Genomic DNA, 17,107 nt, shown 5'->3' on the forward strand with positions numbered 1-17,107 from the left:
ATTTATGAAAATATTACCCATGAATAACTGAGTCTGTAATGTTAAATCAAATTCTGGTATGTAGTTAGAAATATGTGATGTTATGTTTTCATTGCCATACTTTCTGATAAACAAAGTGCAGAACAACTAACAATCAGGAATTAAAGTTTAAATCATTATTTGGCATGCATCATTCTTACTGTTAGAGATGAAATATACTTTTCAATGTTTTTTGTTGTGTTTTATATAGTCATATCAGACAGCTAAGTAAAAAAATTTACCTATACTGTATCAGCTATAGATGGACTTGTTCATGTTAGTAATATTTTCTAGTCAGTATATATATTTTGTTCATAATTATATGCTATGTTTTAAAATATGCATTAATATTTTTCCATGACCTGTGGTAGCCCTTATCTCCTTTGGTCTGTGACTTTTAAATATTATTTTATATACTTGCTCAGTATTGGGTTTAATCAGTGCAATCTTTTTTTTAATCTTTTATTTATGTCTCCAAAGCAATTTCCTGGGGCTTTAAATCTATTCTTTAACAAAGCATTATCTGTAATTCTGTTGTTTCTTCCTAGTATTCCATGGTCCACATGCTGTATAAATTTTCTTGCATCTTTTTTTTTTTTTCTCTGAATAAAGTCTTAATCTTTTAAAGCAAAATTACATAGTCACTCTTCAATAACAAAGATTTTGTTATCTTTTCATTTTATTGTTTACATTTTGAGGTTTTATTCTAGCTCCTTATCATGTCAATTTTCAGACTTCAGTTCTATGATTTAACTGACAGTATAGTAATAAAAATTTAATTACATTTGGTGGTCTTAATCACCCAGGATAGTGAGTCACAAATAGGATTAAAAAGTGAAAGTTGTAGCATTCCTTTTTACTCTTCCTTCATACAACAGATTTATTTAAAATATTCTGTTTCAAAATATGGCTCTGAAAAATGATGATATATGTCTTTATCTTAATAGTTTTAATTCCAGCTATATCTGTTGAATAGGTATTTCTACTGTATATTAGTAGAAAGTTGTTTTGGTCTTGCAAAAGTGAGGATTTAAATATTAGATTGGATGTGTTTCTTCTGTGTTTAATACCTGCAATAATGAATTCATTGGAAAATAGTTGTATTTCCTACAGGTGTTTTTGTTTTGTGAAAAACTTTTGGAAGACCTCTCTCTTATGCTGGTGTGTGAGTAGGCTTACTGCTGTGGTGAAGGACATTAATCCTCAGAAAACACATAGTATCTTTTACCTCATTCTCTGTTCAGAATCAAGATTCAGAAGATTTACTGAAAACTGGAGTCTGTGTGGAAGAAGAACATGTGGAGAGACAACAAAAGCTTCAAGCTTATTTGACAAATTAAGCCTTTAGGGGTCAGGATGCTCATATGTGATTTAGATTTTCAGCAATGGACTCTGACATCTGCTTGTATGACTGTCAGTGTCAAGGCTCATTTTGTATTTGGTGCAGTCTTGAGACCATTGCATTTGAGAGGCTTAGAAGATACTGCTTCTCTAAAGCCAGTAATAGATCTGGTGTTGGCAGTGCCCATTTCTCATCATCACTGGATCTGAGAGGAAGACACTGTTTTCCTTTCATTGTAATTATTTTATTTATTTTATTTAGTATTATGTGCATATTTGGACTTGTCCCATGCCATGACTGGAAGAATGTTGTGCTGTCCCAGTGTCACTCCCTGTCTTCCTTCTAAAGGTGAAAACACAAGAAACTTTGAATAGAGAGGTTCTATGGCTCAGAGTTGTAACTTGATCCATCTGACTTCACATATTTTGTGCACCTTTAGGATAAAATGATAATTTAATATTTAGTACATTTTGCTGTTATTTTGTAAAGATACACTTTAAAACTTTTGAATCTATTTGCCAGTGTCACTGACATTGTAATGAATATATATGTTTATAATCTTGATAATTATTACTCTTTACAGTTTTTCCTAAAGATTTCCTGCCATGCAGAAGACTAATTCTGTTGAACTATATCTGTATAAAAGAACATGCTCTTCCTGCAAGTAAGGAGCATGTTTGGCAAGTCAACTATTATATTATCTTTGTTTAATAGAGTTTATAAGCAGTTTATCTGCTGTATATTTTCTGCTCCTGTCTAGCAGCACAACACCAATTATGTGGGGAAAGAAGGAAATGGCTATGGATTTTTGGGTAAAACTCTGAAAACCAAAACATTTGTCTTATCAGCAGTTAATGAAAGATCAGTTTTAACTAAGCAGAACAGCTTGCTCAGCAGTTGGGTTTACTTGAACATTGGGTTTATACTAAGTAATATTATGTATCAAAGATGAAACAACATAGGGTAAAAGGGGAGGAAGGACTTTGTTTTGCAAAGTGACGTCCAAGAAATCTGCAAAGTAGCAGACTACTTACCTCATAGTGTGAACTAAAGCTTTCAGCCTTATTTCCCACTGTGTTTTTCTGACTTCAGTTCTCTCTCTTTCACTAAGGAATTTTTTGGAAAATTTTGAAAAACAAGGATCCTTGAATGCATAATTTGAAAAATACAGTGTAGGTACTGAAAAATGCTGTTACCATTTTATGAAAGGGAGTGTATTACTGGAACATCACATCCAGTTCTGGTTTCTGTACTTCAGAATGGAGGTTAGAAATGAGGAAAGGTTCAGGAAAGTGCTATAGTAATTATTTCAAGGTCTTGAAAGCTTGAATAGCTTGATCTCTCAGTGATCTCTGAGGGAAAGAGGTCCTGTTCAGGTTACCTGTAAGTACTTAAAAAGGGAGAGTATGTCTGACTGTAAAGGGCTCTATGCAGAAAGCATAGCGCTTTCTACGTAACACAGAGATTTGTAATGAAACAATTTATGATACCTGTAAAATGATGTGAGTGTGAGGTTTATTAAATACTGACACAAACTCAACAGGAACAACATTCTACCACTTAGTCTTGTAAAAAAGAAAGTAGAAGCTTTCCTAAGATACACACTTTTGTTCCAACTGTCAGACTAGGGCTTAATATAAGAATTATTTGGTGAAATTCTAGTGTTAAGATAAATGTCCAATAACATGTCTTTTGGTATTAAAAGTGAAATAAACATTTGATACAGCTAACTTATATAAACAGGGGAAGAACAATAAAGTGCTTAAAAGCTAAAATTGCACAAAATAAGTAGAACTATACATTTCTAGACATCAAGTTGAAATAAATGAGTACTGAAAAATCAAAGCTAAAGTAAAAATCAGTTGAATGATTAGGGAGAAGAGAAAAAAATTTACTCTGGAAGATGAAAGTTGGTTATCAGATTTCCAAGTATTCATAAATTCTTTGCACCAAGGTTTAACAAAAATTAAGGACCATAATTTTGGTACCCACAAAATTTGGAAAATAAGGTTCAGGCATACATAGGATCTTCTCTGTTGTAGAAACGGAAACATTCTATGGATAAATTTGAGCAATTGCTTAAATAATACAAGATCTACTGCCACTGATATCTAAAACTAAAGCACCGTGGTGGGTATCCAAATGTAAGAACAATAAGCGTTTTTTCCCAGAGTTAGGAAATTCAGGAATTTTCTGGAGTAGGCTGTGCCTTTATATATTGTAACATGACACTGGTGATGGCTTTGAGTAATGGAGGAAGAAATATGTAGAAATTCCCAAGATAGAATGCCTCACATATTTGCATGTGACAGTTCATGGATACTGCAGCATGCAAGTACTTTATAAGAAGGGCTTCCTGTTGAATTGATTTTCTTTTTCAGACTTTTTTTGTTTACAATCTTCTGCCTTGAAAGGACTTAATATTGCTGATTATACTATAGCAGAAACCTGATAGTAATACCCTTGGAGTAGAAGTATTTTAAACAAAAGAAAATATATGGGAATAAATGATTGATAGCAATTGATACAGCAGCATGTCAGTACCAGCATATCAATACTTTATATTACACATTGTAATAATAACCAAATACCAACTGCTGTTGCCATGTAATGATAAATATAAATATATATTACATCAGTAATGATAAATTTTTGGAGTTCTTTAAATAATGGTAAGATTTTAATTTTCAAATGAATATGCACCTAAACAAGTATGTCCTCATATACACTTACTGTATTTTATAAGCCTGTACATTGTTGAACTTTTCTAAGACAAGCATGCACGTAGAATGCTTTTAGTCATGCCATATGGTTTAGTTTCTTTCCTAGTTTATAAAGATAAACATAAAAACCCTAGGCAGGAAAGTAAAACTAAAACCATATTTTTTTTTGATGGCTGTGTTGTACTATTTCAGCATTAAAATCGTCCAGGAAGAAATGCAAGTCCACAATTCATTGTCAATGAAAAAATGTTGTTCCGCCTTGCTATCTAATTTAGATTCAGTATCAAAAGCTAATATCGGAGTTCTGTTGCCTCTTACTACAGGATTTGAGAATACTGACTGCCTGCTGTTATACTTGCAAAGAATATTCAAAAAGGGCCCTCTTTTTTTTGCTTTCCTCACCAGTGAATAGATGAAAAATCTTCCTCTGCAGAGCTATCAAGAATTGGTAGAAATTTTTTGCTTTCTTGATAATTGTTCCTACAGTTAATTTATTCAGATTACTGTGGCTTCTTTTTGGCTTCTGTTAAAACAACTACTGGCTCACTTCTTTTCTCTTTTTTTAAAAGAAAACTTCTTTCCTTAGAGAATTCTAGATTGAAAAAAGAAAAGAATGTGTGTTATCATGGACAACAGAAATGTCTAGCTAGCTCTTGTTATATCTTTTTGGCTTAATTATTTTGCATTAACTTACTATTTTGCAGTAAGTGTTATAAAAACTTGGTCTTTGAGTCTCTCCATGTAATACTTCCTTATGCATTCAGTGCACTCTTTTTATTAGTTCTGAGCTCTCCTTGCTTGTAGGAAATGTTGTGTAATCTTCCTTCTTTTCCCCTCTATTACTTATTTTTCAAAGATTTTGTCTCAGCCACTTCCTTCTTCCAGTCATGGAGAATCACTTTTGAACTTTTTGATATAAAAATTGAAATTTTTGAATTTTTAGATGATTGCATGCTTTGCTGGGTAAAAAACTGGCTGGATGCCCGGGCCCAAAGAGTTGTGGTGAACAGAGTTAAATCCAGTTGGAGGGCGATCACGACTGGTGTCCCCCAGGGCTCGGTTTTGGGGCCGCTCCTGTTTATCATCTTTATTGATGATCTAGAGGAGGGGATCGAGTGCACCCTCAGTAAGTTTGCAGATGACACCAAGTTGTGTGGGAGTGTTGATCTGATCAAGGGTAGGGAGGCTCTGCAGAGAGACCTGGACAGGCTGGAGCGATGGGCTAAGGCCAACTGTAGGAGTTTCAATAAGGCCAAATGCCGGGTGCTGCACTTGGGCCACAACAACCCCCAGCAGCGCTACAGGCTTGGGGAGGAGTGGCTGGAGAGCTGCCAGTCAGAGAGGGACCTGGGGGTGTTGATTGACAGCTGTCTGAACGTGAGCCAGCAGTGTGCCCAGGTGGCCAAGAAGGCCAGTGGCATCCTGACTTGTATCAGCAATAGCATGGCCAGCAGGGACAGGGAAGTGATCTTACCCCTGTACTCGGCACTGGTGAGGCTGCACCTCGATTCCTGTGTTCAGTTTTGGGCCCCTCACTACAAAAAGGACATTGAATGACTCGAGCTTGTCCAAAGAAGGGCAACGAAGCTGGTGAAGGGTCTGGAGCTCATGTCGTACGAGGAGCGGCTGAGGGAACTGGGGTTGTTTAGTCTGGAGAAGAGGAGGCTGAGGGGAGACCTCATCGCCCTCTACAACTACCTGAAAGGAGGTTGCAGAGAGCTGGGGATGAGCCTCTTTAACCGAGTAACAAGCGATAGGACAAGAGGGAATGGCCTCAAGTTGCGCCAGGGAAGGTTTAGACTAGATGTCAGGAAGTATTTCTTTACAGAACGGGTTGTTAGGCAGTGGAATGGATTGCCCAGGGAGGTGGTGGAGTCCCCATCCCTGGAGGTGTTTAAGAGTCGGGTTGACATAGCATTTAGGGATATGGTGTAGATGGGAACTGGCAGTGTTAGGTTAATGGTTGGACTAGATGATCTTCAAGGTCCTTTCCACCCTAGTTGATTCTGTGATATTTGTAAATTTTGGACATACATTTTAGAGAGATCTTAGCTTTGTCTTTTTTGTGATTTTAGATAAAGAGACTTTGAATTCTTACTCTACTATATTTTTCTCAATGTAATACTTTATAATTTGGCTAATCCTTTTCAGTAGAGGCTATGCATGGGATGTCTTAAGAAAGCACCTCAGCTTTACTATGTTTTGTAAGTTGTATTAAGCAAACTTTTTACTTGGCAGCATTCCAGTTGCCCGTTGGCATAGTGAATGTGTAGCCTGCTTGTTTCTAAAGCTCTTACGAGTATTCTTCAGAATACTAAGGTGCAATGTTTATTAAACAACCAGTCCCCAAGAAACTCTCTGTTCAGCTTTATTGTAGTGCCACACAGCTCTTCACTGGTTTCTGAATGTGATACATTAACATGGCTGCTGAGTATTCATGACAAGACATTGGAAAAAATCTCTGCCATTTGCATTTTTAAATCACTTAAGGAAAACCTGCTTTCATTCCTTTTCTTTCCTGCAGTAGATCTTCCTTTTCTGAGTGATCAAGTGTATTTAACTATTTGTTTGGATTTGTAATGATATGCTGTATTTAAGTGGAAAAAACAACGAATAAACAGTTAGAAGAGTTTCTAAAAAACCTACTACAAATCTGTTGTATTCAGATAAAGTGAAAGAAAATCAGCAAATAAACATACACAGTGATAGCAAAAATTTCAAAACATATCAGCACTCATCAAGGGATATGAAAGAGTGACTGCTTTTTCAAGACTACTGAGTAGAGTGATATTCTAATTCAGATGAGCTCATTTGAAGACCTGATATATAAACAGAAGTCAGAAGAGTCTGAGCTCTTCAATATGGTTGCTTATTTAAGCTTCTAGGAGTCCATACCTGCAAATTCAGTCTTCAGGTTAATTTAGCCTGTTATTTGTGACACATGCACAGTGTCAGAGGCTGACATAAATTCATTGTGAAATTTAGCTTTGGGCTTCTAAACAGATAGAACCATCAGTGCTGAATATAATGTGCAAGTAGTTGACTAACTGCTGAAGGCCCATAGTCTCCTACCTTAAGAAATGATGACAACAGATTGTGATATGGAAGAACAGCATTTCTATTCTTGCTCTTTCCCTCCTTTCACAATTTGTAATAGCGCTAAACAGCAATTACTCTACTAAGTGCCATTGTTACTAACCTCTAGAATATGTTTTTTCTTACATTTTAATGTCAAAAAGAACTGTCATTACTTTTCTTTGAAAAGTACTGTTGGCTAATGCAGTTAGAGGTTTAGGTTTGAATTCAGGTCAGGCAGATCTAAAATGATGAGTTGTAAGATTTTTAATGAGAAGACATGAACTTTGATAATTCCAGATAGTGATCAGATTGTCTTTTGCAATAAGGACATGGCACAAGATGCCAGGCATTTGCCAGAGAACATGACCAACACCTGTGTGCTGTAATTTAGTTTTCCAAGAGTATGTGGCGATATTACACACTAAGAGTTTTACTTTTGCAAATACCCCTGTATTGACAACAGTCTCACAACTAAATCCAATTCAGATTCAGAATAAAGTAAACGTTTCCCATAGGCATTTGTCTAACACAAATCTATAGAACAAAACTGTTTGCCTATTTCACATGAAATATATTCCCATGAAACAATAAATATCCTGTCTAGGGAAGGAAACTCTATCAAACCCCTGTATTGTTCTGCCTGACTTTTACTGTTGGAGAAATGCTTGCAGTCTCATTCATTTCCATGGATGCAGGCTCTGCTTCCTGCGCACAGAAATAACATAAATGCTGTCCATTGCTTACTGTTACTACTTTCGTCTCAGAAATTGTTAGACCAGTTGTCACCTCATGGATTACTTTCATTAAATCTTTGAATTTATTCCTAGACTAATCTTTGCTGAATATCTTATGAGACTGAGAAAGAAGAAAACATGCGAAGCTGAGAAACTTTTAAGACCAGTTTAGTTTATGGTATATAAGATTAGCATGAAAAAACATTTTGCAGAAAAAAACCAACCTTCACCTTTAATTCACAGGGAAGTGATTTCTGTAATAATTTTGATTTGGAGAGCCTGTCTTGCTTTAGAAACTGTGCCTTATTGCATAAAATACTTATCATGTTAAATAAACATCACCAGTTGCCTTGCTTTCCTTTTCATTGATTGTAATTGATCATAATATTTCAATTATTCAACTGACCTATTCATCAATGTATTTTTTTTATGCATAAGAAACAAATATTTTAACAAAAGTAATGCTTAACAAAATAGTATATATATGGAATGAGATGGGTAGGAAGATTCTTCCTGTTTTTCTTTTTAAATTTTTCTATAGAAGACATTTCTGTTTGTAAGTGTGCATTTCAAATATGGGTCCAACTCAGTGAAAGATACCCTAATTATTAATTACAATTTCCTTTTAGTGCAAGAAAGTAAAACTCATGCAGAAATATTTTGGAGCTTCCAGTACACTCTATTATCTTTCTTCAAATACATGTTGTAAACATCTACTTGATCTTGAAATGCAAGTATTTAAAATGTGTACTTTCAATTTAAGTAAATATTTTGTTTCAACATACTAAAATAATTCTTATAAATGCAGAAAATTAGGGACTGTACTAATGAACTGAAGAATGGAAAGGTCAGTTTCATTCCTTGCATAACTGACAAACTCAGGTCACTTTTGTAGAAGATAGCCCATGGGGATAATAACTTAGTGACAAAATAGAAAAAAAAAAGTAATATTTCAAAAATTACCAGGCCATTAATCTTGTCTTTAAAAGAGAACAAACTAATTTATTTCAGAGAGGGTTAGACCTGAGGTGCAATTTATAATCTTTTTGATAGCCTAGTAATGTTGAAAGATTAATAATGTCATTCTGTATGATTTATCTCTTGAACTTGAGATATTTTTGTGAAAAAAATGAAGTAGTGATGACACAAGGCAACAAGAAAGCTTCAATTTGGTGTTCATTTTCAGAGAGATGAGAACTGAATACATGAGGAGCACCACTTTGTGGAATAGAATGAGCAGCATTTCAAATGAAGATTGATTGCACTTTCAAAATTCAGTAGTCATCACTGAAGATATTAGAATAGTTTGAGTCCAGTTGTCATACATACCATCAGAAAATAAGCCAAGTTAAAGAAGAAGAGGGGAAATTCCAGAAGAATTTGTCAGGTGTTACCCCTCAGGGAGAAGCGATTTTTTTTGACTTTCACCTGTAAAGATCTGTTGTGTCATTACATTGTCTCTAACCTTCCTCATTATCTTTTCCAACTTTAGGCGTTGATTTCTAACCTTGGAAAACAGTGAAAAGAAACAGTCTTTGTTACATATAAAACTACAGTGAAGTTTTTACAGCTCCAAACTTCATGTAGTTTTTCACGCTTATTAGAGACTCTTGGGAGAATTGGACTGGGGAACTATTTCTATGGTCACTCACTGGAGTTCCTCATGTCCCTTCGCTTCTCCTTTGGAAAGTGTTCTACAAGGGCTTAAGATACTGTGAGAGTCTGATCCTTTCTCTAAGCAAGAGCAGAGGAGGAAGTCCTTGCTGCAGACTTGTTAGACCTGGCTGTGTCAAAAGATGGACAGCATGTGTCTTGCTTCTTCCTTACTCTAGAGATTACTGTGGGGAGTTTTTCCTACATGCTGTGGATTGGGCAAATTGGACTTTTCATGATTTTGTTCCAACTTGGACACCCCTGGCATTTTTGGAAAATCAGACTTTGAATCCAATATTGGGCATAGAAATAGTCTAATGAGTAGCTTTCATGAGAACTACTAAACTTACCGGAATTCAAGTTATTGTTGGAGCTACTATTAGCCAAATATACTGTACTGTCTGTGATATCTTTCATGGTAACTTTTTGCAAAAGTATAGTAACTAGACTTTTTTGATATTTACAGAAATTCATATACATCAAACTTTTCTACTATATTTAATAGATCTTTTATTCTATTGTTTGTTTTAAATTGTTGCATGTACTGCTGGGGAGACTTTCCTACAGTTTACTGGAACTCTCCTCAGATGCTGCTTGTGAATTCAATGTTTCTGAAAAGCTTTACAACATTGCAATTTTTTGGTTTTTTTTTTTTTTTTTTTCAGACGGAAGTGATGCAGTTGAGCTTCCTATGAAATTTATTCCTCGGGATGCTGGTTGCTACCACTGTCAGATTCTTCTGAAGTCATCCTGTGATGTTCGTGTCTATGAGATTGAATGTGTAGTGAATACAGACCATGGTGAAGGAGAGCTTGAATTTCTAACTCCAGCTTACCAGGCAGTGATTCAGGATATTCCAATCGTAAGTTCACTTTACTACTAGAAACTAAATTAAGATTCATAATTTTAAAAAAACAGACTCCAGATCAATACTGTTAAAATTTACATTTGTAAAATGCACAAATGCATGTAAATACTGACTTGAGTATTATTACTCAAAGTCCATATTGGACGTAATATGAAGCTTGTTGGGAAAAATAGTTTCTGGCAGTTCTTAAAGTAAATTATTAGTTTCATAAGCTTATTTCTAATCTTTCAATTCTGTCCTGACAATTTTTAATCTGTTATTTAATAATGTTATCACACTGAAAGCAAAAAATTAGTTTAATCTAGGGAATAAATGTATTGTTTCTGAAAAAAAGGAGAGATGTGGAGGAGTAAAATAGAATAACTAGATTACATACAATTTAAAAAATATGGCAAACATAAACAGTATATCATATATAGTTTTATCATATCTATTTTGTATATGAAACCATTGACATATGAGAAGTAAGACCAGGGAGTGAAGATGGAGTGTAGATTGGAATATCATCTCCCTCAGAAAATTATTTTTCAAATTTTAGAGAACTTTTCTGATTTAAAAGAAAGAAGAAAAATAAAAGAAAAAATGATAGGGAAGGAGTTAAGCTGCAAGAGAGAGAGTAAAGATTGTTTAAAAGTTAAAAATGGTAAAATATTTCCTGAGATTTGAAGTACGGTTTGGTCTACTTGCTTGATGTAACCTTTTGATATTAGAGCCACTAAAGAATGCTAGTGAGTTAATTTATAGAAAAATTATTCTGAGATTTTGTAGACAGAAGAGTGGGTGCAGATTCAAACAAGGAGACTTACTGTCTGGGGAAAGACCGTACTGTGGACGCTCTGTGAAATACTGAAAGTAGACAAAGAACTAGTTCATTAAGAAAGAAAGAAAAAAAAAATAAAGAAAATGAATGGAAATTATATTACGGTGCTATCTTTTCTTACACATTAATTTTAAGATATTTATATAATATTTATTAAAATTGATTGAATGTTACATTAGCTGAAAAACAGCTGTTATATAACACAGAAAGGGTTTTTTTCCCACCTTGTTTAAACAGAGAGTTTCTACAGATTTGCTTTATTCTTTTGATTTTACTTTTTTTTTCCACTTCTGAGTGTTCCTACGTATAGCTTTTAAATTTCATGCAGGAGTCTTACTTTTATACTTTTAAGTCCTGCTTGTTTTCTTAGCAAGGAAATAAAAAGTACCTGAAATTGAATATGTACTCTGTTTGTTTGCGTGTGTCTGAGAGAAGGAATATGTAACTCTGTTAGTCTGTCTTTTCCTATGGAATGCATACACATGATCGCAAAGCCGGTTCTAAATGTTACACTCTAAGTTTGAAAAATCAAACACTGAACAAACAAATATAAAAATATGAAGTTGTTCCTGTCCTTATACATCTTAAACTTAATTTTGTGATTGCATATTGTGTTTTTAAGAAGGTTTCTTTCATGTTCAGTTTAAGAAATGTGTGTTACTCTGCTAAGGAGTTAGATACTTTTCGTGTTTATATACATTCATTCTAGCTGGAGACTGTGCATCTATCAGAAATTTTCCCATACTTCTATGTAGTTAGTTAGCACTGTTATATTTGTTATGCAAACTACTAAACTTTGAAATACTCTATGGAGGAAAACAGATGTTCTTTGGAGAGTAAAACTGAGGTATGAGGTTGTTCAATCTGCTAAATTTAGTTTCTTGAACCTAATATTTAGTGTTCAAAGCACTTTTTACAGACACTAGCAAACTAACTGTCATAAGATCTGTGTGATATGTGGAACACTTTATAAATGGAGCAAATAAAATGATTAAGTGATTTGCTTAAAGCCACACAGTGAGTTAGTGACATAACCAGTATAAGAACCCACCTGAATGTGAAATCTGTGATTGTTTTTTGATATGGGAGTTAAGGCTGAACATTTGAAGTTTCTGTAATTCTCATAAGCATGAGATGAATGTAATTGTTCCATCAACCACTTTCACTCCAGATATAGATCCTATACATGCAGCCTTATTATGTACCTTGAATTTAACCACCTACCACCCTGTGAAAAGGTTATAACTCCGTAGCATTAATTGTTTCTGATTGACTTAACAGGCTTGGGATAAGGTTTCACATTAAGCAGAGATTCTGTAAGAATTAGATAATTAAGTAATTAAAACTGTTTGTTAATGCACAAGTACAAGGGAGTAGAATTTAAGAAATATTTTATTTTAATTTTTTAATGTTTGTGGTTGACTTTAATATCTTTCTTTAGAAGATATTTTTAGACAAATTCATGCTCTATTAGAAGGATTTGTTAAAGAAGAATTCCAAAGTGACCATGTTTGTCAACTACATTTCTCCAGCTGACAAGGTTTTGTGTTCAAGATTAAGAAATCCTTATGTGATGTATTGGTGTAATTATCACTAGTGTGGATAAAGGAAACATCTGATACCAATGGCACTAGAAATCATTGAAAATAAAACAATTTAAGCCCCCAAATTTTCACTCTCCTTCTCTTTTCCTAAGCAAAGAACAATTGTGGTGATGTTTTTCCTCTATCCCACCTTTTAAAACAGTACATTAGCAAAGGGTGACCTGCCAGTTTTAAAACTGGTCAAGCTGGTTTTCAAAAAGATAAAGTTGTTCCAGATATTGTGGAGAAAAAAGAATGAGAATAAAAATAATCTTTTGTCACATTTTTTTCCCTTTCATTTTATCCTCAGCATGAGGTTACCAGTTAATTACTTTTTTTTTCTTTCATGTTTTATACCAGAGGTGATGTAATCGTTGGAGAACACAGTGATGGACGTATTTTGAAAAACTGAGGCACTATACAAATCTCAACATTCCAAACAGGCATTTGTGCTCAACTGCTAGGAAATTTACCTCTTAACAACTAAGAATTAAGCATTAATCATTACCATACATATTAATCAAACCTTAGATATATGATACTGCAGGTATTGTGCCATGCCATGGGGTTAGCTCTGATGACCACAGGTGGTGGTTGTTATTTTCTAAGGTTGAGATAGCTGAGCTTGAGAGACTTTCAAAGAAGGAAACAAGGATTCAAATACCATCTCTATTCTCCCAAATCCATTGTTTATCTCTGATGTTTATATACAGTTTTCCATAGATGAAGACCATTACAGGTCAAAGGATTGCTTCCTCTTTTCATAGAGCAGATAAGTCTTCTCTGTTTTGACAAGGCATGGATGTTAACCTTTTTGCAGATTGGATGTTTGGTTATCTGGTTCCTTCAAATAGTAGAAAGATGAATAGCTTTATTTAATTTTACTATTTTTATGCAGCCCCCAAGCATGTATTACAAAATATCTCACTTTCTACCATAATCAAGAAGTCTTGTGATACAGCTGGAGGCAAGACAAACATGTTTCTTAAATAGACTTTCATACTACTCAGGACAAGCATTCTTTAAAATTGATTAGTCTCTTGAAAGGCCTGTTTCTGAGAACAAAGTACTGTAAATACTCATTTGGAAATGGAGTCCTTAATTTCTAAGCAATACTGATCCTTTAATATAGTCAGTGGCCAAACGAGACAATATATGCTAGTACACCACATCAGCACTTCAAAGAGATGCACTAAGATTTTCTGCAGATGGAAAAGGGACAGAATTTTGTCAAGCATTAAACAGCACCATAAAGATACTTGTAAATATTTGTAATGATACTTGTAAATTCCATCTTGGCCATTAGCTATATCATGTACATATTATTTGAATGAGTATTCCAGCTGAGAGTATTGCTGCTGATAGTACTGGTACCAGTACCTCTGGCTGACAGGAATAAGGGATTTATTATTAGCTTAATTCATTTTTAAAATACGCTGTTTTATTCTTCCCAAAGGTGCTCTGAGCCAGTACTTTGGGAAAATTAATACTGTGTTCTGACTTGATGATAACTGCAAGTAAAAGCTGAAATGCATGTTAAGAGCTTCAAATGCATAATCTAATTTACATCTTTACTTTGATTTCAGAGTAACATGTCCAGTCAGGACTGGAAACTTGAAGCAGTTCTGGAAGGTCAGGGCTTTTATGGCCCTCCTCTCATAAATGTGGGTCTAGGTGAAACAGTTCTGTATCCTCTCATGTTCAAGCCTATTGCTGAGTGCATAACAATGGTAAGAGGGAAATTAGTTTCAACGTTTGAAAAGGATGCTTCTGTCAATAAAATTTTCATTAGTGTCCAAATTAAGAAAGTGCTCAAGCCATTACTAATATTAAGCATCTGCCTGAGAGTCAGAAATTGAAAGATTGCCTACTAGCTGAAGTGAAAAACCAAAGGAACTAACTTTGCAAATCTTAAGATTAGGCATGATAGATTTCCCCACCACCCTTTATTATCTCTTCCTGTATTTGCTCTTCTATCAAACCCTCCATTTTAATGAAACAAACAGTTACTCTGTAGAGATTCTGAACTTTGGTCATAAACATGTACATTGTGTTAGTCTGAATTTAAATACATATATTAAATTGTATTTCATTACCTAAGTAATGAAGTAGTAATGTTGATTATTTCTCATTTCAAGCATACATCACAAATGAATTTGTGATGGGTACTTTGTTTCATAAAATAATTTCTGTTACAAGTTAAACCACTACTTAGAAGCTGGTTTTCCCATCTCTATTCTGAATGCTAAAATGAAGAACAGAGCAAAAGCCATGACACCTTTAGCAAGAAGCAGTATACATATTTTTGCCTGTATGCTAGCTGAGAGATTTTGACTGCCGTTTGCTATTCAACTGTGTGAATTGCCAAAGACAAAAAAAAATTGTTCTGTGAAACATTAGTAATCCTTCTGCATACATTACCAACCAAATATAATGTAGTTTAGGAATCCAGTATTATAAAACCATTAAAAGCCAAAAGCCCCGAATCCTTTGATGACAAATAATTATGAACAACATTTTAGTCGAAGGACAGATACAAATGATTGAGCAAAGTTATATTTTATATGAGGAATAAGGATATATGAGAACGCATTTTCTTGGATATTTGTTTTCCAGGAAGAAGCCAAGAAATATAAAATATAGAAATGTGAAATCTTTATGTTATTTAATTCCAGAATTTAGAAAAATTAAAAGCTTTTCTTTCTTTCTTCTCTGTTTAAAGCACAGTTTACTTAAGAACTAGAAAAGTCAATAGGAACACTTTCTTGTAAGCATGCTTTGTTGCTTGGATTCAAGATTAATAAACTAAAGGAGTTGTTTTGGCAGCCAAAGGGGACTTTTACAGTGCTGAAATTTTTTTCTTCTTTCTTTGTCATAGGGAAGGCTTATTCTGCGAAATGATACAGCTGGCATTGAAAACATCTTTAGCCTTAAGGGAATAGGGATAAAACCTCTGCCACAGGATTGTATTGTAATAGATTGCCAAGTGAGAAAGGTCACTCGAAAAATTCTATGGGTGCCCAATTATACCAAGAACAAGTTAACGTACAAGGTAAACTTTTTAAATAATGTGACAATTATTTTTCTATCCAAGAAGCCTACGAATTATGTATTGTAATAGCAAATATTATGGTAATTGCAGATCTACTATTAAAATTCATGTGTCCATAAGAAATTATATCTAACTATATAGTATATGAATATATTTATAGTAAGAAAATCTGTGAGATAGCATGTGATTTTACTGTATGTTCCATGGAAAAAGATTTCTTAGTTTTTTAGTCTGGTTCCTAAGGGGACAACATTTCTACAATTACACTCTGTTCATTTGGTAGTCTTTCCTCCCTGCCTCCTCCACTGTTTTGAGACCAGTGGCCAACTCCATCAGTTTTGAAATCAGAGAAGGGGCTTGAGAATTACAGGGTTCCTAAAATCTTCATAAAGCATTGGAATATTACAACAAAAATTATTATCCTACTAAGGGAAAGATTGCAGCATGAGCTCATTATATATCTGTTTCTAGTGGCCTTATGGCCTGACCAGTCAGTGCTTGCATTTCCTGGAACAAATTATAGCAGTTAGTGTCTTTTGCTCAGCTGCTGTTTCAGGGATGTTGGGGGAAGTTGGGAATACTTTGTGTGTTTGCTCATGGGAAAGAAAATTCAGAGGAAATAACAAACTGCAGTTGTTGAAGGGCAATGGGTCACTGGGGAGATGGAGTAGGAGGTGCTGAGGTACTTATATCTTATGTCCCTCCACTGAAATCACAAATTCTTCGGAAATACAGTTTTGTTAGTTTCCCTGCTCATGAAGATCTTTCTACTACTAAATATAATCACTATTTGTCACTGTTTTAGTTAAGTTTATAACTGCATTTACACAAACACATTTTCTTATTTAAAAGCACTGTTGTATTAGTGTAACAGCACAATGTTCCTACCATTTATCTTGTCTGCATGTTTAATTTGAAAGTGATAAAAGTATTTCAGTAGTATTCCTCATCTTTCTTATCCATATATAGGACCCCATGTCGTATGCCAGCAGAGGTGAAATGTATGTTAGGGCAAAAAAGATGACTTCTGCTTTTCTTCTCAGTGGCAGAGAAGGTTCATGAGCAGGAACATCTAGGACCTTGATCAACAAAAGCTATCTTTGTGCCATTATTATGGCATTTATATCTAGAGTAGATAGCATCTAGATACTATGACTGTATACTATTTGCTAGGAGGGCTCAATCTGTGAAAACAATACAGGAGAGCGTGCTCTAAAAATTGTCAGCATATGTAAA

The 17,107-nt window shown here is 34.4% G+C and overlaps 1 protein-coding gene across 1 annotated transcript in view; it reads left to right on the forward strand.

Annotated features, from left to right (window-relative positions):
- CFAP47 (cilia and flagella associated protein 47) overlaps positions 1-17,107 on the forward strand; it is a 347,912-nt gene that overhangs the window by 165,703 nt on the left and 165,102 nt on the right. Inside the window, exons 46-48 of the mRNA XM_074860922.1 lie at positions 10,214-10,410; positions 14,406-14,549; positions 15,698-15,871. Coding sequence (XP_074717023.1) covers positions 10,214-10,410; positions 14,406-14,549; positions 15,698-15,871 — 515 coding nt within the window. The remainder of the gene's footprint in view (positions 1-10,213; positions 10,411-14,405; positions 14,550-15,697; positions 15,872-17,107) is intronic.

The sequence above is a fragment of the Strix uralensis genome, chromosome 2 (assembly GCF_047716275.1).
Source record: "Strix uralensis isolate ZFMK-TIS-50842 chromosome 2, bStrUra1, whole genome shotgun sequence".
NCBI classification, from domain to species: Eukaryota; Metazoa; Chordata; class Aves; order Strigiformes; family Strigidae; genus Strix; species Strix uralensis.